Source organism: Blennius ocellaris, assembly GCF_963422515.1.
Source record: "Blennius ocellaris genome assembly, chromosome: 13".
Lineage (NCBI taxonomy): Eukaryota > Metazoa > Chordata > Actinopteri > Blenniiformes > Blenniidae > Blennius > Blennius ocellaris.
Window position 1 is genome coordinate 12,831,929 of NC_137662.1, and position 26,431 is coordinate 12,858,359.

Here is a 26,431-nt window from a genome sequence, read left to right on the forward strand (position 1 = left end):
TGATGTTCCAAGTTTTGCATGTGTTGCCGCCAAAATGAAGTTATTCTTTATGTTTGTACCTGGATCATTCACAAGCTCACATCCATTGAAGTTTATGTGCTGCTGATGAAAATTATGACAAGCACAGCTCCACACCAAAGCTGTGATGACTGTAAAGACGCATTTTTCAAACTAAGATAAAAGGATGTTTTACGCATTACTAGGGAAAAGTATTTGAAAGAACTTTTTGTTATGACATTTTTGGACTTAAAATTAAATAGGCCACATAAAAAAAGAGATCAAGAAGCTATTTTTAAAAACTGCATTCTCAGACAGAGAGAAACAAACTTGGTTTTGCACGTCATCTAACTGCTTAGACCCTGGTGTGTGTTTCTTGCCTTAGTGTCCTCCAGCTGTTTCTGCAGTGTCTGTGGGTCAGCCGATATGGCCTCTGATTGATGATTTCTCGCCTCCTCCTCTGAGCCATTGAGCCACTTCAAAAGTCCAGCACTCGATTCTTCATACTTCTTGTATTTGTCGACCACTTCTTTGAGGTTGTTGCCAAGGACATTGCACTAAAAGAAAGAAGATAGAACAGAATTCAATATCATCTGAAACCAGATAAATGAGTGCAAAGATACATCAATCAATCTTTACTGCAGACTTTTGGATCCATATAAAAACATATACATGATAATCTGTTTCTTTAAAATATGTTGCATTTTGCAAGGTTTTCACAGGATAAAGTGATGTCTTCATGAAACATTGTTTTTTTTATATAAGTATATATTTAGAGTTATTTGTGGAGTCAGCTGCTTCCACCTTGTGGCACAAATAGACCATTACATATTGCTCAGTACCTGTGAATGCAATGCTTTGTATCGACTGGCTGCTGAATCCAGTTTATCCTGAACAGCAGTGCAGGTCCCTGAAGTATCCACCTGCAGCTCAGTGGTCTTAGCTGCAGAGTCAGTCACTCCACAGGCTTTAGCCACGTCCAGGACCTTCTGTCCAGAAATCGTGATGAAGCGAAGGTCCCCTTTATGGGAAATCACATCCTCTGAGAAGCTTTTCTGTTGCTGAAGTTTATCACTGAGTACGTCATGGGAACCTGCAGGAGCACCCAGCTCCCCGATCTCGGTTTCAGCCTGGCTTAACCAACTTTCAAACTCGTCGCAGTCGTCTTTGAACTTCTTCAGCTCCTCCTGGACGCCCTGCACCTGCTTCATCTGCTGCTCAGCCTGAGTCAGGGAGGTCTCGTAGCGCTCCTTCAAGTCTTGGATGTTCTTCTGCAGAGTCTCTTTCTCCTCTGGAGACAGAATGTTTGCTTGCTTGTCAAGCAGAGCCTGAGCTGACTGGGTGGCCATGATCAGATCCTGCTGCTGGGACAGAATCTCCTGATGACGTGCCTGCAGACACAACAAAACAATAGCTGCTGTCACTCTTACTATTTCAACCTTTTAAACACCTTAAACTCTGTTCTGTTCCCTCCTGTTTTTATTTAGTTCACATGCTCAATCTCTATAGAATGCAACTGGAGTTGTTGTCATTTATTATTTATTATTTAATTTTTGCTAATGATAATTATGGCATCCAATGAAAATGATTATATAGTTTTATACTATTATATCTTATAATGAGCAGTCAAAAAAGACTTGAACGAGCTCTGTGTGTAACATATGTGAAAGTTTCACAGTTTAAATTAAATTTGGAAAATTCAAAAACTATTTCATTATATCTAGATTATTTCAAAACTTTTTTTTTTCCTATTTCTGCTATTTATTGCATTTTGTGTCTTTCAACAGTTCATTGCACCTTCTGAATTTCATTAAGAAAACATGAGTCTTTGAAAAGGTCTAACCCAGGTAAACTATTAATGAAATAAATTAATTTATAAACTTTGTGAATGCCCAGCAAAATGCTTGGTGGCCTTAACAAGTTGTGTATTTTATGTTTTTGATGAGTAGTCACGCTAGTTAAGTTTAGTTTTCAATTTTTGAATTCCTCCCTTGTTCCAACTATTGTGTAAATCAGTTTGTGTCACTTTTCATTAATCCATTTTCTTCTTCAAATGCCAGTGAGCGATGCGCATTTTCTTGCAACAAGCTTTACCTTAACTCGGTCGTACTGCTTATCCAGGTCATTGGCTGCATCGCTCTTGCCCCCAGGCTTTCCGCCAAAATCATTTTCAGTGGTCTGTAAAGCATTTCCATTGGCATTGTCGTCCTCCCCCATCAGTGCCTTAACTGAGGTTTCCTCTGGCAGGTTTCCATTTTCTGCACGTATATGGTCAGTTTGCTCCAGACTGCTGTTGTTTTGATTCCCTATGTTGGATATCCAGCCCAGAAGACCTTCGATTTTGTTCTTACTTTCTTCAAGCCGTTGAACAGCTGCTGCCTGTAGAGAGACCACACATTATCAATGCTGAGTTCATATGACCACATGATTCAAATTCTCAGGCAATACATATTTTTCCACAAACATGAAAGTAATCTGAACCTTTTCGCTCTCTTGTTTTATGGATGTTGTGACCACCTTCTCCAAATCCTTTCTGGACTCCTCTGCACGCTGGTTGATGAGCTTGGCTTTGTCTTTAGCCTCTTCCAGCTTGCTCTCAATACTAGCGACTTGATTTGGCATCAGTTTGCTGCGATTTTCATCCAGAAACTTTTTTGTACTGCTGATCACCTCGTTTAGGGCGCTGGCATTTGTCAACACATCTTTTTGCAGAGCCTACAAATCAGAAGGCAAATCAGAAAGCAGTTGTTGCTGTCATTTCAAGAAAACTTTTTTTTGTGATCAAATCAAATAAGAAGTATATCAAACCTGATGTTCTTGCTGGTACTGTTGCAGGTCCGAGACACATTCGGCATTTCCAACCTGCTGCTGATGACCGATCAGTCTGTTCTCAGTCAGAGTGAGACTATCACAAACTTCCTCCAACTTTTCGGCAAACTCCTTCTGTTTTTCCAACAAAGACTGAACAAAATAATAATAGGTTATACATTTTTAAATATCTTAAGTTTAGGTCAAACTTTACAACCATAGAACTATTGACAGAATCTAACCCATTCACAATAAAAAAAAAATTGACAAAGAAAAACCTCCAGCAATGTCACGCAAAGGCATATCTTTATAGTCTGAACACCTAACTTCGTATTTGGTAACAGAAAACCCAGAACAACAAAACATAAATTCCTGAAGCACACACAGAGGTCCATGCAAAGTCTATTTAAACACAGTTCCCTGCATGAAAAAGCATAAAAGTCTAGTATGCTGTAAACATGCTTTGTCATCACAGCTTTGGTCTTGTAATAGGAACCAGAATGTATCTTATTGTATGTGTTAGTAGGCTCATTGTGCATGAATGTGTTGTGACAAACGTTTTTTTTTTCCCAGTGTTAATTGTTCACTGGAGTCTTCAGGCCTGCAGAGTACAACCAGCAGAAAGGTTAGTATGCAGGAGGGTTCAAGCATTTAAACATGCAATGCAATCATTTGTTCAAACACTCATACATTTACACTGAACTCACTTCAGCTCAACCAATCAGTAAAGAGAACTAGTGAATAACAAAATCAAAATGTTGACATAATTCCTGATAAAAACTGGACAGTTTTAATGTTTATATATAATAAAAACATTTTCTAAGGAAAGCAGTTTTTTGAAAACAAGGTTTCCACACTCACTGCACAGATAAAAAGAAAGAGCATTTGTAAAACAAACATCAGCACAGACACACGCAGACCTTCTCCTGATCTTCTCGTTCTTTGGTTTCCAGTAGGACCTCTAAGGCGCTCCTCTGTAAAGTAGCCCTTTCTATCTGATCCCTGAGCCCACGCTGAGTGCTGCTGAGGAACTTCAGGAGGCAGCTACTCTGAGCCGGACTCAGAAACTGAGCGTTCTCAGAAATGAAGCACTGGATCTCAAATGTGACGTCCTCCAATCTGAGCCTGGCTTCATTGAGCAGACTATCTTCCATGTCCTGGAGCAAGAAAAGTTGGATATATGCTGCATGATTCTGGTTACTGTATCTGCAATGTATTCAGTTAAGACTTTCAATATACCTTATTCTGTTGGCTCAAAATTTTCAGTGAGTCCACATCACATGAGTTCAAATCCACATCCCACATCTCAGAGTTTTGCTGAATGAGACCTTTGAGCTCCTCAAGATCACCCAAATATTTTTGGTACATTTCTTCCAAATGAACCTGAAATCACAAATACATCTGTTAATGACGGCTGCTACGACTTTGAATGCAATGTTCCTACCATGTGGACATCAACCTTTTCTGTTTCCATTGCTTGGACAAAAGAGTCCCTTCTTTCTGTACACATGTCAGACACAACACTAAAATGTGGCTCCAGATCCAGGTACGTTGAGGCCAAATCTTGATGGATTTGAATGGGAATGTCCTCATCAACACAGTTAAGGAGTTTTTTGGCCTTTTCCATATCGACTGTCAGAACATCCGCCAGTCTAGACAGATGTGACTCCAGAATCTAGAAGAGACAATGTCAAGTATTATATATCTAAACAACAGCAATATATACGATTTAAATGTGATGACAATTCATTGCACACATTAAAGTTGAGTTTTCTAACCTGGCATTCATCTATCTGGATCTGCAGCTCCTCCATGCTGTTGCCTGTGGGCACTTGGCTTGGCAGGTCTTTTTTGAAATCTTCTAAAACATCAGCATGATCCTGCAGTCTGCCAACACACTCTAAATAATCCTGGACAGAGAACAGCTGCTGTGGGGAAAAAAAGCAAACAGAAGGCAAATGTTCAGCAAGCGTGCTTTGATTATACAAACTAATGGATGGTGCTGAAATATCACTGAAACTGCACTAACCTTATGTTTGTCTTCATCTTCACAGGTGTCTGAGTTTCCAGATGGTCGTTGAGTTTCGGCAGCAGTGTGACACAAACCAGTGTCGCCCTCTGCCGACTCCTCATTCTCGTCCTCCTCCGAGCTCTCCTCTTTGATGCTCTCCAGTGTGTGCCACCTGTCCTGCTCCTGAGAGTCGCCCCCCAGTGCAGTGCTCAGAGTCTCCATCACCTCCTGAAGCACTGAAAGGTCTTGGCTTGAGGAAACGGCCTTAAAAACCTGCAGTAGTTGAAGCTGGATATCTGAAGGCTGTTCTGTCCTCTCACAGACTGTTTCTTCTTCAAATGTCAGTTTTGGATCTCCTTTGTGTTCGCTGTTTGACTGGAGAGTGTTTTCCTCATGTAAACCCATGACGAGGCCAGTGCTCGTTGGCTGTGTGAACTCATGCAAACGGTCTTTATCTGAAGCCTGTGGAGGATTTACATCTAAAGCACTGTTGTTATCAAGGGTTTGAGCTTGTGCCTTTTGAAAATCACTGACATCAGCCCTTTTTGAAATAAATTCCTCTGAGTCATCTTCATGAGCTTTTAAACCATTTGGAGAGAAAAAGCTGGAGGGATGGCTTCCATCTGATAGGGACTGATAAGCTACATGGGGATCTTTACATACAGCTGACCTGTTTTTGTCCAGTTCAACCTCAGATCCCAACCATTCCCTAATCCCTGGGTCACAACTTTTTAGGCCAATGTCTGAATTTACTTCTTCTTCACTCCTTTCAGATTCAGATGTCAGCAGAGTACAGCTTGTGGTATTCAAACTATCACAATCCATGTCTGGATTTACTTCTTCCTTCCTTTCATATGCAGAAACAAGCAGAGCACCACTAGTGATATTCAAACTCCTGTCACAATCCAGGACTGGGTTTATGTTATCTGTCTGCTTTTCAGATGCAGAAACCAGCTGAGTAGCACTAGTGTAATTTAAACTACCATCACAACTCGTGTCTGGATTTACTCCTTCTTTCCTGCTGTCATATGCAGAAGCAATCAGAGCACCACCACTTACATTTGATCTACTCTCACCATAGATGTTGGGATTTACTTCTTCATCCCTCCTCCTTTCAGATGCAGAAACCTGCAGAGTCGCTCTAGAGGTATTCAAACTACCATCACAACCAATGTCTGGATTTACTTTTTCTTCCTTCACTTCAGGTGGAGAAACCAGCACAGTACCACTACTGACATTCAGACTATTGTCATAATTCATGTCTGGATTCATTTTTTCTTTTCTTCTGTCACATGCAGAAACAAGCAGAGCACCACTACCGACATTCAAACTATTACCACAATCTATGCTGGGATTTACTTTTTCCTCTTTCTTTTCAGGTGCAGAAGCCAGCAGAGTATCACAAGTGATATTCAGACTACTATCACAATCCATGTTTGGATTCACAGTTTGTTTCTGCTTTTCAGATTCAGAAACCTGCAGAGTTGCACAAGATGTATTCAAACCACTATCATAACCAATTTCTGGATGTACTTTCCCTTCCTTTGTTTCTGATGCAGAAACCAGCAGAGTATCACGAGAGATATTCGGACTACTACCACAATCCATGTCAGGATGTACTTCTTCCTCCATTTTTTCTGATGTTGAAACCAGCCGTGTACCAATAGCAGTATTCAAACTACTATCGCAATCCACGTCTGGATTCATTTTCTGTTTGTGCTTTTCAGATGGAGAAACTTCTTGGTTAGCACTAGAGGTTTTCAAACCAATATCATAACCTATGTCTGGATTTACTAGTTCTTCTCTCTTGTCACATGCAGAAACCAGCAGAGCATCACAACTGACATTCAAACTATTACAATAATATATGTTGGGGTTTACGTTTTCTTCTTTTGTTTCAGGTGCAGAAGCCAGCAGAGTATTACGAGTGATATTCAGGCTATGATCACAATCCATGTCAGGATATACTTCTTCATACCTTTTTTCTCCTGCTGAAACCAGCCATGTACCAATAGTGGTATTCGAACTATCACAATCTATGTCTGGATTAATTTTTGGTTTCTGCTTTTCAGATGCAGAAACCTGCAGAGTAGCACAAGTTGTATTTAAGCCACTATCACAATCCATGTCTGGCCTTACTTTTCCTTCCTTTGTTCCAGATGCAGAAACATGCAGAGGAGCAGTGGAGGTGTTGAAACTAGGATCACAATCCATGTCTGGATTTCCTAGTTGTTCCCTTCTGTCATTTGCAGAAACAAACAGAGCACCACTATTGATAATCCGACTGTTATCATAATCCATGTCTGTATTTGCTTTTTCTCCCATCATTTCAGATGCAGAAACCAGCAGAGCACCACTACTGATATTCAAACTGTAACCACAGTCTATGGTGGGATTGACTTTTCCCTCTTTCATTTCAGCTGGAGAAACCAGCAGAGTATCATGAGTAATATTCAGACCCCTCTCAAAATCCATGTCAGGATGTACTTGTTCATCCCTTTTTTCTGATGCTGAATCAAGCCGTGTACCAATAGCGGTATTCAAACTATCACAATCCATGTCTGGATTCATTTTTTGTTTCTCTTTTTCAGATGCAGAAACCTGCAGAATAGCACAAGATGCATTCAAGCCACTATCACAATCCATGTCTGGCCTTACTTTTCCTTTCTTTGCTACAAATGCAGCAACTTGCAGAGGAGCAGTGGAGGTGTTAAAACTAGGATCACAATCCTTGTCTGGATTTACTAGTTCTTCCCTCCTGTCATCTGCAGAAACCAACAGAGCACCACTACTGACATTCAAACTGTTACCACAGTCTATGGTGGGATTGACTTTTCCCTCTTTTGTTTCAGCTGGAGAAACCAGCAGAGTATCATGAGTAATATTCAGACCCCTCTCAAAATCCATGTCAGGTTGTACTTGTTCATCCCTTTTTTCTGATGCTGAATCAAGCCGTGTACTAATAGTGGTATTCGAACTACCACAATCCATGTCTGGATTCATTTTTTGTTTCTCTTTTTCGGATGCAGAAACCTGCAGAGTATCACGAGTGATATTCAGACTACTATCAAAATCCATGTCAGGATGTACTTCTTCATAATTTTTTTCTGATGCTGAAACCAGCTGTGTACCAATAGCGGTATTCAAACTACCACAATCCATGTCTGGATTCATTTTTTGTTTCTCTTTTTCAGATGCAGAAACCTGCAGAGTAGCACAAGATGTATTCAAGCCACTATCACAATCCATGTCTGGCCTTACTTTTCCTTTCTTTGTTACAGATGCAGCAACATGCAGAGGAGCATTGGAGGTGTTAAAACTAGGATCACAATCCTTGTCTGGATTTACTAGTTCTTCCCCCCTGTCATCTGCGGAAACCAACAGAGCACCACTACTGACATTCAAACTGTTACCACAGTCTATGGTGGGATTTACTTTTTCTTCTTTTGTTTCTGATGCGGAAACCAGCAGAGGATGATGAGTGATATTCAGACTACTATGAAAATCCATGTCAGGATATACTTCTTCATCCCTTTTTTCTGATGCTGAAACCAGCTGTGTACCAATAGCGGTATTCAAACTACCACAATCCATGTCTGGATTCATTTTTTGTTTCTCTTTTTCAATTGCAGAAACCTGCAGAGTATCACAAGATGTATTCAAGCCACTATCACAATCCATATCGGGCCTTACTTTTCCTTCCTTTGTTCCAGATGCAGCAACTTGCAGAGGAGCAGTAGAAGTGTTAAAACTAGGATCACAATCCTTGTCTGGATTGACTAGTTCTTCCCTCCTGTCATCTGCAGAAACCAACAGAGCACCACTACTGACATTCAAACTGTTACCACAGTCTATGGTGGGATTTACTTTTTCTTTTTTCGTTTCAGCTGGAGAAGCCAGCATAGAATGACGAGTGATATTCAGACTACGATCAAAATCCATGTCAGGATGTACTTCTTCATCCCTTTTTTCTGATGCTGAAACCAGCCATGTACCAATAGTGGTATTCAAACTACCACAATCCATGTCTGGATTCATTTTTTGTTTCTGCCTTTCAGATGCAGAAACCTGTAGATTAGCAGTGAAGGTATTCAAACCACTATCATAACCAATGTCTGGATTTAATTTTCTTTCCTTTGTTTCTGATGCAGAAACCTGCAGAGGGGCAGTAGAGGTATTGAAACTATCACAATCCATGTCTCTTTGCATTTTTTCTTTCCTCCCGTCATTTGCAGAAACGAACAGACCACCACTACAGACATTCAGACTGTTATCATAATCAATGTCTGGATTTACTTTTTCCCCCATCATGTTGGATGCAGAAACCAGCAGAGCATCACTACTTGCATTCAAACTATTCTCACAACCCAGGTATGGATTTATTTTTTCCTTCCGTTTTTCAGGTGCATACATCTGCAGAGTAGCACTACTGGTGTTCAAACTGTTGCCACAATCAGGGGAAAACACCTCTGTGAACATCTCAGTGTCATCTGCAGTCAATATCCATTCTGTACCATCAGAGCTCTTTTGTTTGATATTTTTTGCCGAAATAACGTCAACTGATGCAGCAGGTAACTGAGAGGAGGAACTCAGTTGTTGTGGAGGAACCTGCGCTCTCCGGCCTTCAGCACTTCCACAGCAGCTGAGATCAGATTCAATACTGACACTATTTTCTGAACTGAACCCTGTTTGTGGAGGAAATGTAACTCTGCTGCCATCTTCTGCACTGTTTTGGTCATTGCTCCTCGAGATTGAGAAAGTGCCACTTTCACCCAACTTCTTGGGCAAAGTCGGATTCATACAGAGAGTAGTGTTGCTGTTTAAAGATGACCAAACAGCATTGGCATTTTTCTTCTCATTAGTTTCCCCATAAGGAAATGTGTGATTTGATGAGAAGGGGCCTTTTTTACTTTCATCGATCGGCTCATTTTCCAGTCGGGCATTATTTCCATCACTGGAAATATCGTCTGGAGGCAGGCTGTCACATTTATAGGGGTGATAAGTAAAGGTGGCATGTTGAGTCTGGTTTTCATAATCAGGACTGATGCTGGAGGTTGTTTTACTCAGATGAGACGGACGTGACTGGGCTGCTGGAGTAGCATTTCCAGTCCCATCGCTGGACATATCCACTCTGGCTGCCAGTTGACTATTGCTCATGAATGGTGACTCACTGTTTTCAGTAAGCGAAGCAGATTTGTCTGTGTGACAAATTCGCTGTGCAGTGAGCTCACTAAGGGAGAAGGCTGAGCTCATCCGAGGATCAAGATGACTCTTTGAAAGAGAACCATGAATGTAGTTACTCATTTCTCCAGTCTCACAGCCTACATGCTGACTCCCATTATCACCCACACTCCCTTTGTTAGAATCCCCCTCATCTGGTAAATCAAGCGTCATGACAGCAACCTTCCTCTCAGTGGGATGCAGCACATTTTCATCTTCACTCATTTTAATTAAACTCAAGTCATATGTAGAGTGTGTGGAGTTTTCTTCATGATAAATGCTAGCTCTTGGATCCAAGTCAGTGTGTCCCTCTTCACTTAATCTAAACTGAACTAACTTGCTCATGTTGTCAATGCAGTCAGATTTTAAGAAACTCTGCTGTTCTGTTTGATATTTGCTTGATAACATCTGTTGTGGATGAGTAGCTGCAGTCTCCTCATCTCCAAAAGGACTCATCTTATCTGACTGCAGCTCAGGCAGTTCTTCTAATGTATTTCCTTTAGTTATTCCTTTATAAGGAGCTTCCTCTAGGTCATAGTATTTCCCAGAGGAACAATTCTCAGTTTCTTCAGTCTCATCCATAGTGCATGAAACGTCAGCACGGTTAAGATCAACATTTTGTGTTTTACTGTACAGTGACTCAACATTGTGTTGTGGTAGTATCTGACGGCAGGAGTACTTGGATTCAAACAATGATGGTGAGTCAATGTTTCTGGTTTTCACATAAGATGTGGAAGAGACTGACATTTCTGGAGAACTTTTACTATTGGAACCTCCATTATCAACATCTCCAAACTCAATTTGTAATCTATCACCCCAAATATTTTCATCAAGATTGCCAGGTTTTGTCCAGTTTGTGTTGTTTTGAATAACAAATTCCTCCTCCTCAACATACTCTGTAATGTCCATAACAGTGCAGGTACCACCTAAATACTTGGCAAGGTCTTCTTTTAGAGACTTTTCATCAGCATGTGATTTTTTATCAGAGAAGATTGTAACACTGCCCGAAGAAACATAACTTTGAGACTCAAATGCCTCATAATATGTGCCTTCCTCAAATACAGCCTCTTCACCACAACCAAATTCTTGAGGATAAAAACTGTGTTGTACATTTCTTACTATCTCCTCTGTGTCCTCATTTATGTGCAGTGACATCTCTGACTCTTCCTGTCCTAAAGCCATATTACCATTTACAAGCAGGGGAGTGAAGCTTTGATCAGTGTTTTCAAAAAATATTGGATCATCAAAAAAAGCTTGAGCCATTTTAAAGAGCTGATCATCGAGAATTAAAACCCTCTGTCCTGACTGTGGATCGAAGTAGCTGTTCATCATAATGTATGAAATAAACAGCTGCTGAGCCTCTGAAGTAGAAGGGATGTTGACCTCTGAACTACAGGCGGCCTGATGGCCTCCATCAATGGAGAGATTTTTATACATGAGCCAAGAGGAAAACTTTTCATTGAGGTGAGTAATATCAGGAAAAGCATCCGGGATCTCTATTGATTTCAAAACCTCCGCAGTGTACCCATCTATGAAATGGTTTTGAATAGCAGTATTGAAATCAATCACCTCTGAATTTTCTGGGATGTAAAAGGCTGCTATTTTACTCCGATTACTAAAGAGTGCACTGGAAAACTGACTGCTGGTGCTGCGTTCATCGTGCTGCGATGAAGTGGACACGGTAGTGATTTCCCCAGAGTGAGGCAACACGACTCCCACAAACTGCTGCTGATTCCCCAACATGATGAGGGTGCTGTTAGAGCTCATCAAATCACACTGAACAGCCACATCCATCCTCAGACAATCACCATCCTGGAGACTCTCTACAGTACCTGATTCCTCAGTTACATATTTCCCTTCTTGCGAGTCACCTTCATCCACTGACATTGCCTCCTCATCTCGAAAACCATCACAAGCAAACCTAAGAGTCCCAATGTTCCTCCCTGATGTCAGTGATTTATTGCTACTGAGGCACTTCAACATCAGCCTATTAACCTCACAAGGTTCAACTGCCTCCTCGGGCTCCGAGAGCGAGAGATACTCTGTTGTGTCAGGATTCTTCATATCCTGACAGGTCTTCTGCCTCTCAAGAGTCTTTACATAGACAGAAGCAGGTATTAAACCAAGCTGAAATGCTTGTTCCAGGGTCAGTGTGTCCCCTGTGTAGCCTACACTCACTCCATCACTGACATGGTTGACTTCTATCAGCTTTATAATGAGATCTTCTGACATGGACCCTTCCCTAGCTGTTGCTACTTCAGAGAGGGGCACGGAGGTGATGTGTGAACTCTGTATGCACTTGCGTGGTTTATGCAACTCAGGGGAGTGGCTCAGTGTGGATTTGTACACGTGATCTTGTCTGAGATCATCATCCCAGTCCACATGGACATGGGGCTCAGACTGAGGGAGGGTGGAAGTTTCGCAGGCCCCTGGGACAGTGGCCCCCAGCATCTGATTGATCAGATCATTCATTAATCTGGTCCCAGGCCCAGTAGTGATTTTGATGCCCTGCAGAAAGTGGAAGAAGAAATGGTTATATAGCTGGTATACATTCCAAAATCTGTAATATGTAAATAATTCCAAAACGAGACAAAGAAATGGATACTCACCACCACACAAGCATGTTAAATCATTGTGCGCACAAGAGCAGGACTGCAACAGTGGTGCAACATGAGAGTGACAAACATTTAAAGCTATCATGCTGATCTGAGGATGCAGTGTTCAGCATCTTGCAAAAGAGGTGGAGTTAGTCAAACTGTATACTCTAAGGTAACGCATCATATGATGAGATATCAGACCAAAGCTGGATGCAATTAGGCATGTTTACAGCATACTCAGGCTTTTTGGGTTTCAACTGTACAAATCTGTCTCTCATAATCTCTCAGAGAATAAAAAGTGAAATGCAAGAGAAAAATGCTGCTACTGCACAGGGGAAAAAGAGTATAACGGTTAGTCATGCAATCCACACTGTGACACAGGGGGGTTTTGTCACACAACATATGGCATAGTGGCTAACACTCAAACAGAAGGTCTTGTGTCCAACCTCTTCTGCAGAGGCTGTTTGATCTGAACACTGTTGGGAGATTTCATTGTATGCTTGACTGAGCGCCCTCAGCTGCTCCTGGGCTGTCGTTCTTTCCTCCTCGGCCATTCTGTAAAATGAAAAACAGAGTATTAACACTACACAAAGGCTTTATAGGCCTATAAGGTACAGAGGTTGAGAAACTTACTTGTCACTGTGTTTGTTTAGCATCGTTTGTGTGGCTCTGAGCGCTTCAGCAATTTGTTCCTTTTTCGTCACCATTTCCTCGACTGACACCTAAAACACAAACCGGTGGCCCGTTATTATTGCCGAGTGGCAGGGGGACTTCACACAGGATACAGTGTTCATAAAGTAGTAAATATCACACGTAGACACAAGAAATATCTAAAATGAACAGATCTTTTACAGTTAAATGGGTCGTAAATGGTTTACACTATGGAGTACACTCCAGTGTTTTGTGACATTTAAGAACATGAACAAAAGCTGTGTGGCCATAACAAAGCACTATTAAAACAATTATACCTCTGACAAAAAATCATGCCCATGTTCAGTATCTATCCAGAATGACTTAATGTATGTGGATATTTGTAATTACTGCATTGTGTGACACTGTTATATTTGAATGCAAAGGAACTGATTGAATATCACAAGGAAAGTCAGAAACACAATGACCGAGAGGGTCTGCAATTCATCAAATGTAAATAGAAGGAACAGAAATTCTGATTTCTGGTAATGGAATTTCCATAACACTGTGTATATGTGTACCCAATTCATACAAATAACAAATATGATGCTGTGCTATATATATTTTAATATGTGAGAAAATGATAATAGGACCTTACTGGTGACACATACTGCTACTGCAACTGCTAATTCAGATATATAAAACCCCAAAATAAAAACATGTATCATCTGTCAATTGAAAGTTACATTTTTGTCAAACGGCCTTGCCAATAATACATAATTAATTATATTTGTGATTCTTCAGTACACAAATGTGTCATCTTTCTACTTTTAATAAAGTGTAAACATTATAATATGTGTTATACGTATACGTTTACTATACAACCACAGTCAGAGTTTTATTTTTCTAAAGTGAGCACAGTAGTGTTTCTCAGTTTTATGCAGATTCAAACTGAAAGGGCCTTACGTATATTTATTTACACATACTGAAGTATGAATATAGTTTGATTACCTGTGGCATGTTTGTATATTCACTCAATTTTTTTGTTTGGTTTTGGGTGTGTGTTTAATTTTTTTTTTATTTGAGTGCTTGTGCAACTTATGAATAGTATTTATTGAATCAATACGATAAAGGAGATGCACAAATAAAACAAAAGAAAAATCATAATTCAAACCATATTTTCAGTAAACATCATCAACAGTAAAAAAATAGGTGAATAAAATCATTCAAAAAGTCTAAAGTGTCTTTTTATTAGAAATAATAGATTGTGACAGGAAAAGGCTGTGATATGATATTCATTAGAAAAATATAAGTTACTATGAGGTCATTTTTACCACGTATAAACAACTTGTGTTTTAAAGAAGATACACATATTATTTACCTGTGATTTACTAGAAGTGTCTGTGTTGGCATTATTATCTTTCAGAGAATTCCCATCATTGCTCATGGTTGGTTTCACACTGGACATCCAGTGTAATAGCTTGCTAACTTTATCGCCATGCTCTCTCTTCTCCTCATCAACAGATCTCTAGAATTTAAAAAAGAAAATGACCTTTTAACAAGAATGTTTCTGTGACAATGAAATCATGAACAAACAAATAGTCGAAAGAGAAGACATTGAGGGATACTAAAGACATTCATTAACAAGTTAAAAAGAAAGAACCTCAAAAGTCATTATCAGTTGCATCAACCATGAAATTAAAACCGTGAAGTAAAAGTACTGCTACAGCCAAGCAAAACTGTGGGAGTATCTATTTGCAGGTTTTGCATTTATACTGTGAGTATTCATGTATTTACAATTGTTTATTGATATGCCAAAACATAGTGTAAGGTGGATTTTGGTCCAAGACCATGGACCTTTGTGGCTTCGAGTAGCCTTAACCCGGTGTGGCAGTCGTACATGCTTCTGTCGAGAGCCTCCTTAAAGGTGATTTTCCTCTTTGTCTTGGGGCAGGTGAGACTCTTGGTGTGGGACTTGTCATCTTTAAGCACAGCCACAGTTGCTTTGTCAACAAGGCCACTCTGAATGACTTCTTCAGGTGAGACTCTATCATGAGTGTCAGGATTTATCAGTCCTCCAGTCAGTAGCTGGAATTCAATGCAGCGAATGCCAACATCCTTCGGGAAAAGATCCTCCTGCACGGCCTGAGACACAGACAAAGTCTTTGCGGTCTTTGGGTGAACGATACCATTGAAGGCCTGCTCAAACTGCTGGAGCTGCTCATTTAGTGACTCATCTAACAGACCTCTTTTAACAGCCATGGAAAGATTAACTTTTTCTCCAGAGCAAGGGTCACATATTCCTCCAGTGCAGGCCTGAGCTTCTAATAGTCGCAAGGCAGTCGCTCTATCAGTTAATCCCTGTTGGAATCCCTGAAAAATTGACACCCTCTTCTTCTGAGTGAGGTCCCACAGACCAGCGATGGGGCTGTTCACATCTTCCACAACAACCATTCTGGAAAATATGATGTCTGTAATCTCACAGATACTTAGAAGACCATTGCGGTAGCTCTCCAGCTCAGATGGTTCAAGAAACCTCTGACTTAGAGCAGACTCGAGGCAAAGCTGACGACCACTTTTGGCATCGGTAAAGATATGAAGCAGCTTTCCACTGGGATCCACCGTGGATGTCTCGTTCCACTTGGTCTCTTGCTGAGACAGAAACAGATAAGTGCTCTTGTCGATATGCTTCCCCTTGAACGCTTCATATGTTGACATTTCAGCACCGCAGGTGCTGTTGACAACCGACACTCTGTGAGAACTCATTGGAGACGTGTTTGTTAGATGTCTCTCACCAAACGGAAAGAGGAACACACCGCCGTCGATGTCAAACACACATGCCTTGAGTAAGTCAGAGTAGTATGCTTTCTGTCCCGTGTCAGGGTTGTGAAAGCCTTTGAGGCTACTTGCTGGATCACATAGACTCTGCAGAGTCTCTTTGTTCAGGAGGCCCTGGTCAACAGCTATGGACGGTGGCACCTTTACGCCAGTCTCTGGGTCTATAAGCCCACCAGTTGCAACCTGGACCTCAAGGATCTTTTTGCCTTTGTATCTATCAAGAATCCTTTGCTCCATTGCCTGAAACACAGAAATCCTTTCGCCCTTAAAGATGTACCCGCTAACAGCTTTCTCTGTCTCCATGAGTTTATCTTTCAGGCCTGCCTCTACGATCCCTCTCTCCACTGCCTCGCTGACTGAGTGTGTTTGGCCTGTGGTCAGATCTGTGAGGTTTCCTGTTGCAGCCTGAGCTTCAAGTAATTCAAGTGCATACGTCTTTGCTAGGAAGCCCTTTTCAGCAGCTTCCAGGAAGGATACCTTTTTCTTGCTCGACTCCACATAAATTCCCACAATAGCAGTCGGTCTGCTTGAATTCTGAGGAAGCAACGCCTGAACTTGTTCCATCTTGATGAGGCCCTGTTCAAACTTTTGCAAAACCTCCTCATCTAAGAACCTGAACCTGATGAGACGTTGAATAGTTGCACTGCCTTCTGAAAGGCTTTGGGAGACTGAATGTGGTCCATCACCATCTTTTGTTGTTCTTCCAGATGATGTTACAGTTCCACTGATTTCTTTGATTTGATAAGTCCTTGTCTTACTGGAACTAGTTTCATTGGGCTGTTGGGCTTTTAGTCCACACAGAGCCATGGATCCAGGTGTTGTGACTGAAGTGGTTGAGTTACTCTGGTAAGTCACGCTTTGCATGTCTTTTTGTAGCAGGTTGGGAGTTTGATAGTTGGAGCTGCTTGAAGTTTTGGTTGTTGAATCGTGTGGAAGACATTGGCTGTGAGAAACGTTGGTTTGATCTTGCTTGACTTGTTTAATTCCTTCAAGACTGGGTCCTTTCTTGACAATTACAGTCTGTAAATGTGACATTACAACAAGTTTTGAGTTACAGATGTAAACATTCAATGACATCAAGGAGCAAACAATAAAGAATTTGCAGTTTTACATTGTAATGTGTTTAAACTTTGCATTGATATGATATAATTGTGCAATAATGCTGAAATATCCATACCTCTGCAGAGTCTTTCATTTTGTGTATATCTTTGTCCATTTTCCATTTCACGTCATCTTTTGCAGACACCATTTTCTGCATCACGTTGACATCAGGTTTAATTTGGTTATCTTCCACATTCAGCATCAGAAGTGTTTCCTGCAGGCTCTTCACCTCTTTCATGCATGACTCAATTTGCTCCCGGAGAGCTTTCGCTTCATTGTCTTTCATCGTCAGTTTCCACTCGCTGTCCCTAAACAGCTTCTCAAACTTTGATGATTCATTTGATTGGGTGTTGCAAAGGCTTTGCAAAGCGGAGATTTTTGAGCCGAGTTTGGTTTTCTCATCCTCAAGTTGGCCAATTTCTGATTTTGCCTTTGAAAAATCTTGCGTCAGCTTTATTTTTTCTTGCTGCAGTGTTTCCAGTTTGGTCTGTAGCCATTGGTCTGTTTGCTGATTTTTTGTTTCCATGGTGGTTCGGTGCACCGTTCTCATCTGCTTCGCATCCTGTTTGAAATACTTGTTTAGCATTTCGGCTAATTCCACACTATGGTTCGATTTCCCACTGTCACCTGTGATTTCTGACTTCAGCAAAATCAGTTTCTTCTCTATTTCTGACTGTACGAGCAGCAACTGCCTCTCGTAGCCCTCTTTCTGAAGTTCGAGCTTACTTTTAAGTTCTTCTAGCATTTTCTTGCACTTGTCCAGTTGTTCTTCCATCTGCTGGGACCTTAGCTGAAGGACAGATTTTTCTTTTTGCTTTAGTTCAGCCTCCATTTGTGCATGCTGCAGCTTATCTTTCAGCATTCGGACTTCTGATCCCAGCGAGGTGTTTATCTCCAGCGCCTCAGTTTTCTCTCTCTTCAGGATTGTGTTCTCATGTTGGAGATTTGATCGTGATTTATCAGAAGTGGACATCACTTCTGTGATACTTGCTTTATCTTTTTGAAGCTCAGACTCCAGCTGCATTATTTTGGATTCCTTGGCTAGTCTTTCTTTGGTTTCTCTCACCAATTCATCCCTTGTTCTTTGTAGAGACACATTTAACTCTGAAAGTTTAACATTTAAGCTCTCGACTTTCCTCTCCATGGCTGTTTTATCATTCTGAAGAGTGTATATTTCCTGCCTCATGGTTTCTGAGATTTTCTCTGTGCTGTTAGATAAATCCTGAGAATTATATTTATGCTTGAAAAGCTCTTCTTCTGATGCCTTTAGTTTATTAAGATGTCTTTTACTCTCAGCTGACTCTTTTAGAAGCTCGACATTTTTCCTATTCACCATCGCATTTAAATCACTGATTTCTGCATTTTGCAAATCAACCTTTTGATTAGCCAAATTTCTCTCAGTGAACACCGACTTGAGATCTGATTTCAATGATGCAATTTCTTGCTCATAATTGCAAATATTGGATTTCAAGGTTTTGATTTTCTGCTCTAGTTCTGGCATTTTCTTTACCTCCTCGCTGTAATCTTGCAGTTTAATTTGAAGCTCATGGGAGGTTTGAGATCTCTTATTTAGCTCCTCCTCAACTATTTTGACTTGGGATTTGGTGCCTTCTACCTGAGACTTGAAGATTTTAATTTGTTGATCCTTGCTGTCAATTTCCATTGTCAGCTGATCAAGTTTGGCTCGCATGTTTTTCAAATTCTGTTCCATCCCTGTGTTGGCTTGCTTCAGCTCATCCATTTTTCTCTGCAGTTGAGAAGCAACTAATTCACTTTTCTCCAGGTCTGCTTCAAGATTTTTACATTTGAGATCAAATGTCTGCTCTGATCTTTTCAATGAGGTATTATCTTCTTTAACTGCTTCGAGTTGCTGTTTCCAGCTCTCGATCTCTCTCTTTAAAGACTTTACTTTTTGCTCAGCAACAGATCTCTCTTTTTCCAGTGATTCTATTTGAATTTGAAAGCCTCTAATATCACTGTCAGACGAGACATTTATCCTTGTCAGCTCATTGCATTTAAACTTAAGCTGATCGAGCGCTGCCTGTTTTGAGGCCACCTCTTCCTCTAAATTGGTAATTTTGTAACTGTTTTCCTGCTCGATGGAGCTTTTCTTCTGCAGTTCTCCCTGGGTGATCTTCAGCTGCTCTTTAAGGCCCTCAACTTCAGTGCTTTGGAAAAAGCAGTTTTGTTCCAGCGAGGACTTTGCTCTCTGCAGAGATCGGATTTGTTCTTGTAGTTCATTCATTGATTTTTTCATAAACTGCATTTCCTGCTGGAGATCCTCTGCTTTCTGTCTCATCTGGGTCCTCTCCTTTTCCATGTCGATCTGCAGCTTCGTCACTCTGTTATTGCTGTCGTCCAGCAGCTTTTTATAACTCTGTGCCTTCTCCTCAGCCATTTCAGCTTTTTTCTGGACCAGAACCAGCTCCTCTACTTTCTGCTGTAGCACATCCACCATCAGACTGTTGTGTTCTTCAGCTGCGTTTGACTTCGGTTCAATCTGAGCTGCTGTCTGGTTGTCAAACACCACAGACTCTTGAGTTGAGTCAGTCCTTTCAGCCTGGGCCTGGCTTTGCAATTCCTCCTCACTCACAATGACAGATTCTACCACAATTATATTTCTTTCAAGTTTGGGATCGAGCGTTATAAGATCTTCGTCATTGCTTGTTTTCTTTGAGAGCTCTTCCAGTTTCTTTTGCGTGAGAGACAATGAGGCCTCCGTCTGTTCAATGAACAATTTTGCATGTTGCAGTTCTTGCTCGCTCGTGACTTTGTCTTTAACCGCTATCTCCAACTTAATGTGATACTGGTTCACATCATGTTCAAGCTGTGATTTCTTAAAGTTTAGATCATCTATCATCTTTTGCTGTCTTTCGATTTCCCCTCGCTGTTGTTCCAGCTGTGCTTGTCTTTCACAGAGCAACGCTTCCTGTTCCTCCACGCGACGCTTCAGCTGACTAATCTCTACTTCCCCTGTCACTTTGAGGAGCTCCATGTCCTCAGTCCGTTGTGCATTCTCTGCTGTTTCAAAAGCTTTTCTTTTCTACAATGCAAAAAAATGAGTCATCCACTGTGTCACATTCAAATGAATATTGTCAATTTAATGACACTGATATTTTAAAGCCCTTTCTCCAAGAATTTTGTGTTACAACACATTTTGAACCCTTCATCAGGCAAGTGACCATAGCCGATTGCTTGTGCATCTCTTTTTGGTCCCTCTAAACTAAACATATCAAATCTGACTTTTCCGAGTACATGCACTTAATTGATGCATTTATCTTAAAAATGTGAAAGAACTGTGTTTTGGCATTTGTACAGTACACAGACTATGACTGTGAGAGAACATTTTTCACACATGAACCTAATAAGTCTAGTAAGTCATATTCTGTGTACTTTTTGTAGAAATAATACAATGTACTTCATGATAGTAGTGCTCAAGAATAAATAAATCTCACTTAGAGAATATTTTAACAACAAATCGTGATATATGTATGGTTTTGGTCAAATGTACACAATCTCGCCCCAGTTAATATTTTGAATGTATTTCTGCAAGTGCTCTCTAAAGGGTCAAATTTGAATTTTAAATGTTTTTTTTAAGTTCATGTTTCAAATTCTGGACTTTTTTTTACTGTCACAACACAAAATCCTGGAGAGGCTTTATTTGGTCTGAAACCGAGAGACTAACATAAGAAAAGGGTTTGTACCAAAGAAGATAAATAACAAGGTGTTGCCACCCAGGAAGTCACCATCCCCAGCAAGGAACTACTATACATGCAGACATGCACCACTGTCCTTTGCTTCATTAGTCCATTGAAGCAAATAGTCTTCCCTCTGGATGTGCCGGCCACATCGCAAAGATATGACCCTTGGAGAAAGTCAAGATGTAAGCAGTATGATAAAGAGACACATTGGCATGTTTTTGGGAGGTTTGTAGGATTTTCGTCCGAGTATTTTACTAAAAAACTGTTGATGCAAAAGATAAGACATAGAGACCATGCAAAGCTAAGGCTGGATAAGCTTCATCTGTTTAAGGAAACCAATAACCCCCGAAAAGCTGAGTATCAAAAGCCAGGAGTTAAAAACATGTAAAAAGTTCACCTCCTCATCTTCTGTTCTCTTGAGTGTTTCGCTGGCAAACTTCACAAACTGTGTCATCAGGGTCACCAACGCAGTGTAACGTGTTCGGAGATCCATAAACTGCAATTTCAAAGAGATGAATAGATAATTATGTCACTAAGCAGTCAGTGTTCACCGAGAGCTTATTTTACTCTGCTTTTAAATATAAAATGTTGTTTTACCTCCTGCTGAATGGCATCAGAAGAGCTATTCAACCTGCGCTTCTTAAGGGGAGACTTGTGTTGGGAGTCCACCATTGCCCTGAATGTCATCAGCTGAAGTTCATAATCCTTAAAAAACAGATTTGAAAGGTGCAGAATGTAAATTTCCTAACTTCTCATAACTAAGTTTTGCAGTACAGATTTACACCACAAGATGGTGTATTCACTCAACACAACAATGAGTCCTTGTTAGTAGACAGGGGTGTGGTGTACATGATAAGCAGGGGCAAATGTTTTAACCATTGGGCCCAATATAAAACAGTGTTTTAGCCATTGAGCTCTTATTCTACTTAAATCAAAAAACTTATATTTTAGACATTCCCACCTTACAATAATATTCCATCTACCCATCTAACTTCTATACTGCTTAATCCTGATCCTAGTGCGTCTCTGCAATAATATCTTGAAATTGTGCGAATATTCCAATTCCATTTCCAAAAATATTACACTATACAAATAAATACTGAAAAATTCAGGAACTGCCGCATTTCTATCCCCAAGTCAAAGGGAAAAAGTGAGTTACAGGATAAAAACAAGTTCAAATAAATTACCTTAATGGCAGATGAGTAGTTTTCTGAGTACTTCTGACATTCATCAATTTGCCCCTGAATTTGCTCGATTTCAGCAACAAGGACCTACAAAAATAAAGAAAGTGTAAACATATTATGTATTTATACATTTATAAAGGACGTACATCTATTTGTGTGGCACTGAATTTTCCTACCTTCTGTTTGTTTAACAGCTCAGCAAGCGCCTTGCTGTCATCAGGTTTGTTTTCTTGAGCCTTCAGCTGTGTCACCTCCATTTCTCTGACCCACTCATCAAGACTCCCAAAGGAGTCTTTATAGTGCTTCAGTGATTTGCTGATACCATCCAGGTCTCGAAGCCTGAAATTGAATGAGCAGCTCATGCAATGGTATGTTGTTTGCATGCACACATGGCAAGTGTATGGTCATATGCTGCATATGAAAAATAATGACAACAAAAACACACAAACCTGCCATCAATCTGAGAGTGTATGTTCTGCCATCTCTCACTCAGCTGATCTGCCTTCTCCTTATGCCAGTCCAGGTCAAAGTCTCGCTCGTTGTGAGCCTTGAACATGCGATCGCTGATGACACGTGCTTTCTGCAGCTCGTCCTCCATGTCATGGAAAACCTCCTGCTTTTCATCGATTTCCGTCCGCCATTGCTGTGATCACGGAGCGCAGCGATCATTTTGTGAATTTATCAAAACTGGCATTCAGGGTGAAATGGTGCATTTAATTCAGTGCTTTACCTTCAGTGTAGAAATGACACTTTCAATAGATTTGACATCGGAGTTTATGGCTTCTTCCTGATAAAGTTTGGATTCATAGGCCTTAACTAAAGCCTCTGCACTCTGACTGTGTTCCACCACAAAACTCACGGTTTTCAGTCTGCAAAACGAGAGGAAATGCCTTCAGAGCTCTGATATGCCTTCAATTCGACTGCTTACAAATGTCTCTACTTTGTTTAGTTGTTCACTAATAAAAGAAGATTCTTACTTGTCCAAATAAATGGCAGACATAGAGTGCACTTGGCTCATACTCTGAATGAGCACAGAAAGTTCAGAGGAAAGCGTTGGTGCTGATGGCGACCCCGCAGCCTGTCTGAGGAACAGCTCACACTTCTCCTTCATGGCATCCAGGTCCTCCTTCAGCTTATTAAGCTCTGTTGTCTTCTTCTGCAAAGTGGCATGCAGATTAATCATGTGAAAACTTTAACATCAGCTATGTTTATAAATGGAGAAAGCCTACTGAAGCCCAAATATGTCGAGTACCTCATGCTCTGTGATGCGCTGCAGGCTCTGTTCCAGGTCGTCTCTTTCCAGTGGTGTGCGGATTTGCCTGATCAGGCGTTCTTCGTGGGCCTCCAGATGCATCCGGAAGTTACGTATTTCTGAGATGTATTGATTGTACACCGACTCCTCATGTTCCTCTGTTGGCCATAGAATAAAAGAAAGTGAATTCAAAATCACAGTAGTTTGAGAGGCATTACATGATTGAACACAATTTGAATACACCTCCAGATGACATCATTATCCCAAATCTTTGGCATTGCACTCATTATTGCCAAGATGAATATGTATGCACAAATATGGGTGTGCTTGTTTACATATAACCTTGCAACTTCACAACATACCAAATATATCATCATCCATAAATTCTAGAAAAGAACTCAAAAGTGCATTTGATAGACAGTTATGGGCAGGAGGCTCCTTGTGGGGAAGTAGGAGAAGGGGATCGATGCCTTGCCTCTTTCTGCAGATCGGAGCAGTTCCTGGTAGTACTCCTTGCAGGCTGCCACGTCTCTCTCCAGCTGTGTACAGTCCACCACAGTGAACACCTCCGACTCCTCGCTGTCTTTCAGGAACTCGTCAAAGTGAGACTCCAGGTTGCTCAAAACCTGCTGATGTTCGCCAGGTAGCATGGTCTTTATCTGCAATGGCCAGAGATTAAAGGTTTTAGGACACTCCTGCATGTCCTAACTCAGAGCTCGCACATTTTCAGGATGAAAACAAAGAGCTAGTTAATAACTAAAAACTAAAACTAACTATACTTTATTAATCCCCTTGGGGAAGCTCTTTAATTATGAGTCATCATCAGCAGACAAGAACGATTAAAAGAAAATGCAATGAGTCAAACATACTGAGGATACGTTCCAGTTGCGAATGGCTCGTATGTCAGCCATGAGATAATGATAAGACACCACACTCTTCATGTTGATATGGGAGTGGTGCCACAGTGCCAGGACATTCTGGTACACTTGCTCAATTCTGCAGCAAAAGCAAAAGGTTCACGTAAAAAGTAGCATGAAACTGCATTTGAATCTCATAATCCAAACAGTTTTAATGTAAATACTGAAATAGTCCTTAGGTATCTCACCTTGCGGCCATGTCGACAGCCTCTTTGTTGGGTGGAGGAACGGTGAAGCAAACAGAGGGCACCATGGCCTCGTTTCCTGCTGGGTTGATGACTTTCCACTTCGCCCGGTGAGAGCTATTGGCCAGTACGCACTCATCATCCTTGTAAATGTTAATCTGAGAGAAAAGTAGTGACATCGTAGTTTCATCCTCGAGCATTTAAAAGATAAGATGACATTAAATTTTGCGTAACGCGGCACTGGCAAACCATACCTCAATCTGTCGATAATCGCAGATTGCTTTCACAGGGATGGAGGATCGCAGGGAATTTTCAGGGTTTCGAGGCCTGAGCTGGACAATATTTTTGGCCCTTCCCACTAACCCAGCTATTGTGTTTCTGTACTGAAGGAGCTCCTCCTTCTCATCCTAAGGACACATAGAAAAATGTTTTTTTCTGAACATCTCTTTCCCTTCCTCAGATGTATTCACACTTCATATAATTCTGTCACATTACCATGGACTCCTGAATGAGATCCTCCAGTCTGTGCAGGCTGCTTGTTTGATCACAGCTGTATTTTCTTTGAATTGAGTCCTGCAGGTTTTTCAGGTAGTCCAACGATTCTTTGGCATCGCTGAAATACTGCAAAGTGGAATAGAATGTGACTTTTGATGTGACAAGCACATAGAAATGGCTGTATTTGATCAAAAAGTCACAGATTGCACCTCACCTCAAAGTAAACTGCATTCTGCTTGAGGTGCTGTTCCACACAAGAGCACAGCTGTAAAATCCAGCTCCACTGTGTCTGCATTGCAGCTCTGTATGCCTGGAAGAAAAAATACAAAGAACAGTTCACAAAAAAAAAGCCGTGGCATAATGGTTGAAAAACTACAAGCTCAGACAGTACTTCAAAATCTCTTAATGATAGGACTCAGGGTGGAGGCCCTACTGCTCGTCCAAAATTTTAAGCTGAATTGTCATGCTGACCGCAGAGCTAAGTATCCAGGAAACACACACACACAAGGGCTTACTTCAATAGTTAGCCTGGCTGGGTGGTTCTTGAGCATGAGGTGCTCTGCTTTGTCCTGCACAGACTTGATGGCTTCCTCCTTTTCATCCAGCTCTCTCATCAAGTCCTGTATAAAGACATTATGCTGAGTATCAATGACATTCAACCATGACAAAGGACTCCAGCATCTCACGCAACTGCATATCATGTCTCACAGTCACAAGTATCAAATTGACACCGAAACCTCTACTCATACATTATTATTTTATATTGAATAAAAACTGGAACAAGTCAGTCATAACTATGCAACCCTGTAAAAACTGCAACAGAGAAAGTTATTGTTATGTCTGTTATTCTGTAAACACTGAAGTTCCCACAGATAAAGCTCAGGATGATAAAAAAAAATAAACACGCTTTCAGAGACAGAAAAATGACTCACAGCATGGTAGTCTCTCTTCTTCGAGATGTGGCTGTTGCGATCACTCCAGTCAAAGGCCACCTCCTCCTCCTCCTTCTCATTCAGCCAGATGAGCTCTTGGGTTGCCTGTGACACAAAGTCATGCAGGCTCTCCAGGTTGCTCTGCCGTTCCCTTGAGCAGGTCTAAAAGTCACAAGAGTTTAAAAAAAGTCAGTCCACAACAAAGGCCCTAATAATTTGTAGCAATTGGAAGAGACTTGAAATGGACTTACCAACAACCTTTCATACTGCTTTTCCAGTTTGCTTAGCTTGTCTGAGTAAGTTAGCTTCAGGGGGATGGTCATCTGAATCTGGAGAAAGAATAAACACAGTTAGCTGAGAATAGCTAATAACAATATTATGGAATTTGTACTCGAGTTGTAAGCAGGATATAAATAAAAATAAAACTCACTTCAGTCAGTGTGGCATCTTTAAGACTCATCTGAAATTCTTCAATGGCTCTATGCACATTTTTTTGGTTTGACAAATGCATTTCCACACTGGGCAGGTCAGATCCCCACTCTGAGCGGTCCAACTGGATCTTT

At 40.9% G+C, this 26,431-nt stretch overlaps 1 protein-coding gene across 11 annotated transcripts in view; it reads right to left on the reverse strand.

The window, feature by feature from the left end:
* dst (dystonin) overlaps positions 1-26,431 on the reverse strand; it is a 97,962-nt gene that overhangs the window by 39,260 nt on the left and 32,271 nt on the right. For 9 of the 11 annotated variants that reach the window (XM_080507543.1, XM_080507536.1, XM_080507541.1 and 6 more), the window contains 31 exons: positions 26,299-26,427; positions 26,120-26,197; positions 25,869-26,030; positions 25,452-25,556; positions 25,151-25,246; positions 24,937-25,062; positions 24,696-24,848; positions 24,445-24,599; positions 24,209-24,335; positions 23,815-23,998; positions 23,340-23,497; positions 23,065-23,243; positions 22,818-22,956; positions 22,537-22,730; positions 22,264-22,426; positions 22,091-22,174; positions 21,501-21,608; positions 21,301-21,399; positions 14,645-14,791; positions 13,267-13,355; positions 13,080-13,188; positions 4,835-12,544; positions 4,584-4,733; positions 4,265-4,480; positions 4,045-4,188; positions 3,726-3,962; positions 2,806-2,958; positions 2,479-2,712; positions 2,092-2,376; positions 840-1,388; positions 378-554 (listed from right to left, as the gene is read on the reverse strand). In XM_080507543.1, the coding sequence (XP_080363669.1) occupies positions 378-554; positions 840-1,388; positions 2,092-2,376; positions 2,479-2,712; positions 2,806-2,958; positions 3,726-3,962; positions 4,045-4,188; positions 4,265-4,480; positions 4,584-4,733; positions 4,835-12,544; positions 13,080-13,188; positions 13,267-13,355; positions 14,645-14,791; positions 21,301-21,399; positions 21,501-21,608; positions 22,091-22,174; positions 22,264-22,426; positions 22,537-22,730; positions 22,818-22,956; positions 23,065-23,243; positions 23,340-23,497; positions 23,815-23,998; positions 24,209-24,335; positions 24,445-24,599; positions 24,696-24,848; positions 24,937-25,062; positions 25,151-25,246; positions 25,452-25,556; positions 25,869-26,030; positions 26,120-26,197; positions 26,299-26,427 (12,639 nt within the window). The remainder of the gene's footprint in view (positions 1-377; positions 555-839; positions 1,389-2,091; positions 2,377-2,478; positions 2,713-2,805; positions 2,959-3,725; positions 3,963-4,044; positions 4,189-4,264; positions 4,481-4,583; positions 4,734-4,834; positions 12,545-13,079; positions 13,189-13,266; positions 13,356-14,644; positions 14,792-21,300; positions 21,400-21,500; positions 21,609-22,090; positions 22,175-22,263; positions 22,427-22,536; positions 22,731-22,817; positions 22,957-23,064; positions 23,244-23,339; positions 23,498-23,814; positions 23,999-24,208; positions 24,336-24,444; positions 24,600-24,695; positions 24,849-24,936; positions 25,063-25,150; positions 25,247-25,451; positions 25,557-25,868; positions 26,031-26,119; positions 26,198-26,298; positions 26,428-26,431) is intronic. The other 2 variants (XM_080507535.1, XM_080507544.1) reach the window with 1 other exon arrangement.